Source organism: Exophiala mesophila, assembly GCF_000836275.1.
Source record: "Exophiala mesophila strain CBS 40295 unplaced genomic scaffold supercont1.4, whole genome shotgun sequence".
Lineage (NCBI taxonomy): Eukaryota > Fungi > Ascomycota > Eurotiomycetes > Chaetothyriales > Herpotrichiellaceae > Exophiala > Exophiala mesophila.
Window position 1 is genome coordinate 3,484,275 of NW_015622507.1, and position 7,010 is coordinate 3,491,284.

Here is a 7,010-nt window from a genome sequence, read left to right on the forward strand (position 1 = left end):
TTGTCCACTCTAGTCGTCATCTGTCTGCTCCTGAGGCCCAAACCGCATCAACCGACTCTCTCGGTTTGATTCTAAGCCTGAGCACAAGTCTCTCGTCGGCCCAATGGTCATTTCTCTTCCCACATCAAGACTCCGCACGTCACAGGTCCATCCGGTCTTTTTGAGCCATTGGCCTTGCTCACCTTCCCACAGGTGAGTTCTCACTTGATCAGCTGATATCCGCTTGACTTTGAGCTGCTTGACGCTGATACCTTGATCATCCTTGACCTCGTCATGAGCACTAATCCAACATCTCGCCATCAGCGCGCGTGCAATGAGGGCTCCGCCCGGTAATCCGGTCATGATGTTGCCACCCAGGTACCAGGGATTTTGGGCAAAGTCAAAGGAGTGCAACAGAATGGTCAAGGGAAGTGCTCCAGGTAGATGAACGAGGTGGTGTTGGATATAAGGCTGCAGATCAGAGAGGCCAACACCATGAGGAGAGTAGATAACGGAAATGGCTTTGGGGCGACCTGGGGTGATAGGTGAGGCAGGACCTTGGGGGAGGCTCAGGTTTGGACAAGACGAGACACTCGAGAGAGACTTCTGGTGTGATGTGGCGACTGAGGTGCGAGGGTTTGAGGTGCGAGTAGACGAAGTCGGTGAGAAGGCTGTGCTTAAGGCAGAGAAGCCGAGACTGGTGAGGGAGTCACGTGGACTAGGGGAAGTTGGAGGTGTGGGCAAGGCGTGGAAGGAAGAGGGTGGTAGGTCGAGTTCGAAATGAAAGGGAGCATCGATAGTCAAGTGGGGGTCTGGAATAGTGACTTCCTGAGAGATGACATTGTCAGGCAACAAATCACTCTTGGGCTCGAGAGGAACAACTGTCTGATGGTGGGAAGGGAGAAGTTCGGACGATGCAGTGTTGGAAGATTGAGATAGCTGTGGTCGGCGAATCTTGGAGGCTTGACTCGAGCGAGAAGGTCGTCGTGACAAGGATTTCCGATCGGAGTTTCGGGGTTGATCAAAAGACATGGGCCGGACCTCGATGGGTGGAGAGATTAGAGGGGAGGGACTTGATGGTGGCAGTGTGATGGGGCTTAGAGGCATGTGGAAATATCTTGTGGTCCTCTTCCGGGGTAGATCGACGGTAGCGATGGAGGCTATCGATTTTGTATGGGTGGGAGGTTGATATGTCAGTCCAAATGCATTGTGCATGCCAGTGACATAGTTTTTGGCTGGTATGAACGATATACAAAGCTCTCCGGGAGATCCATCGAGGGTGACAGGAGGTATGGACAGACGCAACTGGCGTCCAAACCTAGACTTGGGATCGTATTTGGATAGTGCATGGATACGATTTGGGTCAAAGTGGTTCCAGCCTCTGATGGTGCGGGCAGCCGAGGGTTCAGCGGCAATAATGGTCTTTCCCTCTGGGCGCAGCTGGGTCAATGTCTCCTTGTGACAATGGTCAGGCTTATTTTGAGATATGATAACAACGTCTGGCTCATCAATATGAGAGAGGTGTGTGATGGCAGTGGGGGTCTTGAGTTGGGTTTTGGCAAACCATCGTGCGGTGACTATGGAGGGACCAGACAGCCACGGATCGATGAGAACTGTGAAGGGTGTTGGATGTCTGGCTAGGCCTTGAGATGAGGTTGCGTCGGGGACAAATGTCAGGAGGAAAGTGCTGTCACCATTCAGATGGCGGACGGTAACAGACATAGAAGTGTGGTGGACGCTATGGCTTCACGTATGTGCAGCAGTCAGAAATAGGACGACTTTGGGGTGTGAGTGTCAGAGAGGAGATAAGTGGTGAGGGTAGAGAGAAGAATTAGAGGAGATTCAAAGGCAAACGCGAAGGTGGTGGTGTACTCCGTATGTACCAGTGTCTGCGGTGATGTGATGTTAGTGTACTCCGTGATAAAGTCAAGTCAAGTCGGGATTCATGATTGATGCCATGGCGAGCGTTGGCGGACTGGCGGACTGGCAGTCTGGCGGCCAGGGCAGCCTAAAATGACAGACAATGTGGAGGAAGCATCTGCTGGGCATTTCAACACTGAACCAGATGCATTGTTGGCGGGGAATCAGTTCGTTGAACCAAGCAGAAAACTGATGAGTTAAAGAATAGCCGAGATTGATGATGTCTGGATTCGTTGTCAAGCAGCAGAAATGGTTAATGTTGCCTTGGACGCAGGGGCTGACCAGGATGGTCTCGAGCCTATGTGGAGGCATCTCTGGCGACCTGGAAGCCTAAAGACCTCTTAGGATGCTTTGGAAGGTGCCTGACGTTGTATGGAGTACGGAGTACGTAGCCTTTGCGGGTGGCTGTTATCTCAGGGGGACTAATGCACTTGGTGTGGAGATGGCGTCCGTCTGGGTCTCTTTAGGCTGGAGGTTTAGGCTGGAGCTTCCCCGTTTGGTGACATTGGCTTCCAAATTCTATCGCGGTTTCCAAAAAATCGATAATCTGGCATGACTCGTGCGCAGAGCCAAAGGAGAAAGGACAGACTCAGAAATGGGAGCACGTGCTGGTCACCTGATCTCCACTGAAGGAGATATACATATATGGACATATTTACTTCCCCTAGCCTGTCCATCATCTACAGCTTGTTGGGAAACAGCGGCGCGTTCCTCCCACCCCGGAACAAACTCAGCATCTCAGGTCCCATCCATTGATCTCGCGTCTTTGCAATTCCCAATTCCAAGTCTGCCACTCGTCCAGCTTGCACCAAATATCCTTTACCATTGGCCTCAATTCCCTGGCTGAATAGGGACACCACCGAATCTGCAATCTCTGCCGGATCGTTGATGGGCACACCCATTGCTCGGAATCTTTTGGCCCAATCCGAAAGTGATTCTCCCTCTTTGCGACCGGACAAGATGGGTGTCAACGTGATACCCGGTGCCACCACCGAAATGGCAATACCCAGCTTAGCCGTGTCGTTCTTGAGTGCCCTCATCAGACCAACAATTCCTGCAAATTGTGTCAGTCAACCGCCACAGGTACATCTTCATTGTCGAGATCGTGGAGCCTGAAGGCCTGGACCAACTTACCATGTTTGGCGCCACTGTATTGTGGGGCACCAGCACTGGCAAGATAGCCCGCTAGACTGGCCGTCATGACAATACTGCCTCCCTTCTTCTTGTCGGCCCCTTTGTTTTTCATGTAGTAGATGGCCAACCGAACTGTGTCATTGGCCGCGTCGAGATCAATGGCATAGACCCTATGGTCGGGCTGCTTGAGCAGTCCATCGGCATCTAGCTCATCCTTGAAGAATTGGTCCTTGTATTCAGCAATCCCTGCATTGACAAACACGCCATCGATGGACCCAAACTTCTTGACCGCTGCTTCAAATGCCGCTCGCTGCGATTTCCAATTGGTAATGTCGGCCTGTTGATAAAGGAACCGTGGTGAGTCTGTCAACGTCTTGGGAGCTGATGAGCTGGGTTGGTCCCGGTCTACAACAACCACATTATTGCCGAGGTCGTGGAGTAACAATGCCGTCTGCAGGCCGATGCCAGAACTGCCTCCGGTGATGAGGTAGGTGCTGTCTTTGAGTCCAGTCAACGTGTCCCGTGAGACGGTGAATGCCTGGTTAGCCATGGCGATGTACAAACAAATGGCAACGGTGACCGCCTTGACCAGAATCTAAAGAGGGCAGCTACGGTGTGTGGTCCTACAAGGTCGCGACTGCCCCGGGTGGGTTGATTCATATACTCTAAATATGAGCAGCCGTGGCAGGGACTCAGGACGCCGTACTAAGTGTATTTCTTCCCCGCACTCGAGTTCTGCTTAACCGCTGCCGAGTTCCTGTCTCCCTCCCTCCCTCCCTCCCTCACTCCCTCCCTCCTTATCCTCCTAGAATGCCTAGGTAAACTCCTACAGGAAACCTTTCTTTGCTGACTCTAACAAGGCTCGGATAATCTAGGCACCTAAATGAGAAGTTGCCCGTGGATCGGAATATTTGCCAATTTACAGTGGTAGTAGGAAGCAGCCACGAACCCGAGGACCGTTCTTTCCCTTTTTTCAAACTCCTCGGCTCATGGCCTGTTGCAGCCAATCAAACTTGGGCAAGCCACGACCCTTCCGGGTTTTTTCCGTGGAAGCAGTTGCAAAGTCGTGACTCGTGCGCGACTGCCTGTTTACTGCACAAAGGTCCTTGGTGAGGCAGGTACCTATCCGACGCTAGGGCAGCTCCTCCAGGTACCGCATCACCTACCGTATGTGCCCGAGTACCTGGACTTGCTGCACACAGATGAAGCGGTTACACCTGCCATGTCCGTAATATTATGTCAGCCCATTCCTTGCCTGTCTCCCACACCCTCAGACCCTCCATGTTAATTCCAACCTCCACCCCGGATTTTCCCTCCATCATCGGTCCCAACTAGCTCGCCCGAGCTGACCATGTCACTCTCCACACCTCGAACCGCATCATTCTATATTGGCCCAGGGAATCATGACTCCTTCCCCTCCTTCTGAGGTCCCGCACCCTCAACCACGGAAGCGTCGGAAGATTGCACTCGCCTGCGATCAGTGCAGGTTGCGCAAGTCCAGATGTGATGGTGTCAAACCAGTCTGTGGCGAGTGCTCCCACCGCCGCCAACAGCGAAACCCTTGCCGCTACAATCTCGAACACCAGAAGGATCCCGAGCGTGATAAATACGTCGACACCCTTCTAGCACGTATTCAGCATCTAGAAGAAGAGGCCGCCCTCTTGAAGGCGAATGCCCGCCATCCATTGGCCTCTGAGCCTGATCAAACCAATCGTGGCATTTCAGAAGCCAAGACCTCGACCCAATTCTTTACCGCCGCTCACGATGACGACCCTGCATTGTTATCGGTCGACGCCATGGGCGCCAATTCCATCATGAGTCAAGATGGTCTCGACGATACCCGCTATTACGGAAGCTCGTCCGCCGTGGCCTTGATGCAACATGTTTACAGCACCATTAATGATGGTCTTCTCACCACTCCAACCCCCGACGGCAGTCAAGCCCACTCCAAGCCTTCTCCCAGCAAGCCAAAATTGATGTCCTCCCAAGACCTCCAGGCCGCGAAGTTGGTTTCCCGGTCCGTCATGGACAAGACCCTCAATTGTTACTGGGAGAAAATCTACCACCTGTACCCCTTTCTCCACAAGCCCTCCTTCATGGCAGCATACCTCAAGCTCTGGGAACCCGACCCCTCAGAGGGTGCAAACCACGTGTCGAGCCGGGGTTTGGGCGGATCTTCCACTTACGGCCACCGAAGCGCTGTCTTTCACTGTGCCCTCAACCTTATGTTGGCCCTCGCCACCCAGTTTATGGATCTGCCCTTGGACATTCGCCAGAGCCTCGAACGTGTCTTTGCCGACAAGGCCAAGTCCCTATGCCAGGTCGACCTCTTTGACGATGGCTCCCTCGCCGTCATCCAGACTTTGCTATTGATGACCCAATTCTTGCAGTCAACTCCGCACCCCAACCGCTGTTGGAATTGTCTCGGCATAGCCTGCCGAATGGCGCAAGCCTTGGGTCTGTACATCGAGAATCCCCGGACCACAGACACTTTGAGTCTGTTGGATGTTGAGCTGCGCCGTCGAGCATGGCATAGCTGCGTCATGCTAGACGCTGTTGTCGGCATGACTCTGGGAAGACCCCTGATCCTCCACAGATACCGCTCTTTGCCCCTGCCTCACCTACTAAGCGATGAACAACTCTACTGTCAAAACGTCCCTGTCGACCCACCCGGTCCAATCTTCATCCACTTTTTCATCCAGAGTCTGCAGCTCTACCAGATCTTGGCTGATATCCTTGCACGGCTGTACGAAGGCGACCCAGCAGCCACCCACGAGTCGGGTAACACGGCCAGACCCGATACCTTTGCGCATTTGGATTTTGTCTTAGAGTACGATGACAAGATCACCGCCTTTGAGTCTCAAATCCCCCCTCACCTCTACTGGAAGGACCGACAGTCTCTTCCTCCCAAAGTCCTCGCAGTAAACATGTTTGAGCAACAATCTTCCGTGCTACTCGTTCGCTATCTCCATCTGCGCGTTCTTCTCTACCGCCCTGTCTTCACCAACTTCTGCCAACATGTACGACGGCATAACGTCTTCGCCGCCCGTTCGGAACAACCCCTCCCCAGGGCTTCCGATATTTCGCTCAAAGTTTCACTACCGCTGGCTATCGCTTGCGTTGAGAGTTCGATCTTGTTGATTGAACAAGTTCATCTTCGTGCCACGTCGTCCGCAACGGGTGCTTGGTGGTACAACTTGTTTTATGCTCGGACTGCCGGTATGGTGATCTTGCTGTCCATGGTCTGCGAACCAGTCGTCACATCCATCACACTTGCTCGACTGCAACAAGCTTGGTCGACTTGCCAGACAGCCTTGGCTTCTATGCAGAAGTTCAGTGGTGCTGTGGGCCGATGCCTCCAAGGTCTAGAAAACCTCCACGAGCACATTCTCGCCTTCTTAGAGCGAGACGAACTTCGCAGTAAAGACACTGATCTCTCAACGACGATCCCTTCTGGTGCTGTCGGCCCATCTGACCAATCCCAGAGTGGGCCATGGGATACCGCTTTCATCCCCTTACCAACTGACATCTTTGGCGACCCTGACGACTTTGATTGGCCTGGACCTGAGGTTTCGTTTCTAGACGATGTTTTTGCCTTTCCAGAGCTCCATGTGTCTTGAGCTACATTCTGACTACTTGTCATAGTGTCCGCTACGAGCTTCGCCCTGTCGTCCAGGCACTGATGGTCCTCGACATAAATGTACCATCGTGTCTTTTGTCCGCCATGTACATGTAGATCCCTCTTCAAGTGAGTGAGGAATGATAGCCCTCACGAACAAGGAGAGATAACAGGCACTATGCCTATCGAGGCACGTAGCAGGAGAAGAATACTACTTCACAAATGATCTTGTCTCAGTGGCTCAGACCTTTCTACTTCGCAGCGGATAAATCACACTTACCACCTTAAGCACTTAAAGCCTCCTTCTATAGTTGAACGCTTCCTCCACTAGGAATTAGGGCGTCCCCCCATCGTCATA

The 7,010-nt window shown here is 52.8% G+C and overlaps 2 protein-coding genes across 2 annotated transcripts; one reads left to right on the plus strand and one right to left on the minus strand.

The window, feature by feature from the left end:
* Nucleotides 1-9: 9 nt before the first annotated feature.
* On the minus strand, nucleotides 10-1,701 carry PV10_06353 (uncharacterized protein; the record flags this gene model as incomplete). The annotated part of the gene is made up of 1 exon (XM_016371143.1): nucleotides 10-1,701. The coding sequence occupies one exon, from the start codon at nucleotides 1,699-1,701 to the stop codon at nucleotides 10-12; it is 1,692 nt and encodes a 563-aa protein (XP_016223436.1).
* A 2,735-nt stretch (nucleotides 1,702-4,436) lies between these two features.
* PV10_06354 (uncharacterized protein) lies at nucleotides 4,437-6,765 on the plus strand (the record flags this gene model as incomplete). The annotated part of the gene is made up of 1 exon (XM_016371144.1): nucleotides 4,437-6,765. One exon carries the CDS (start codon nucleotides 4,437-4,439, stop codon nucleotides 6,651-6,653), a length of 2,217 nt encoding a protein of 738 aa, XP_016223437.1. The 3' UTR covers nucleotides 6,654-6,765.
* Nucleotides 6,766-7,010: the final 245 nt, after the last annotated feature.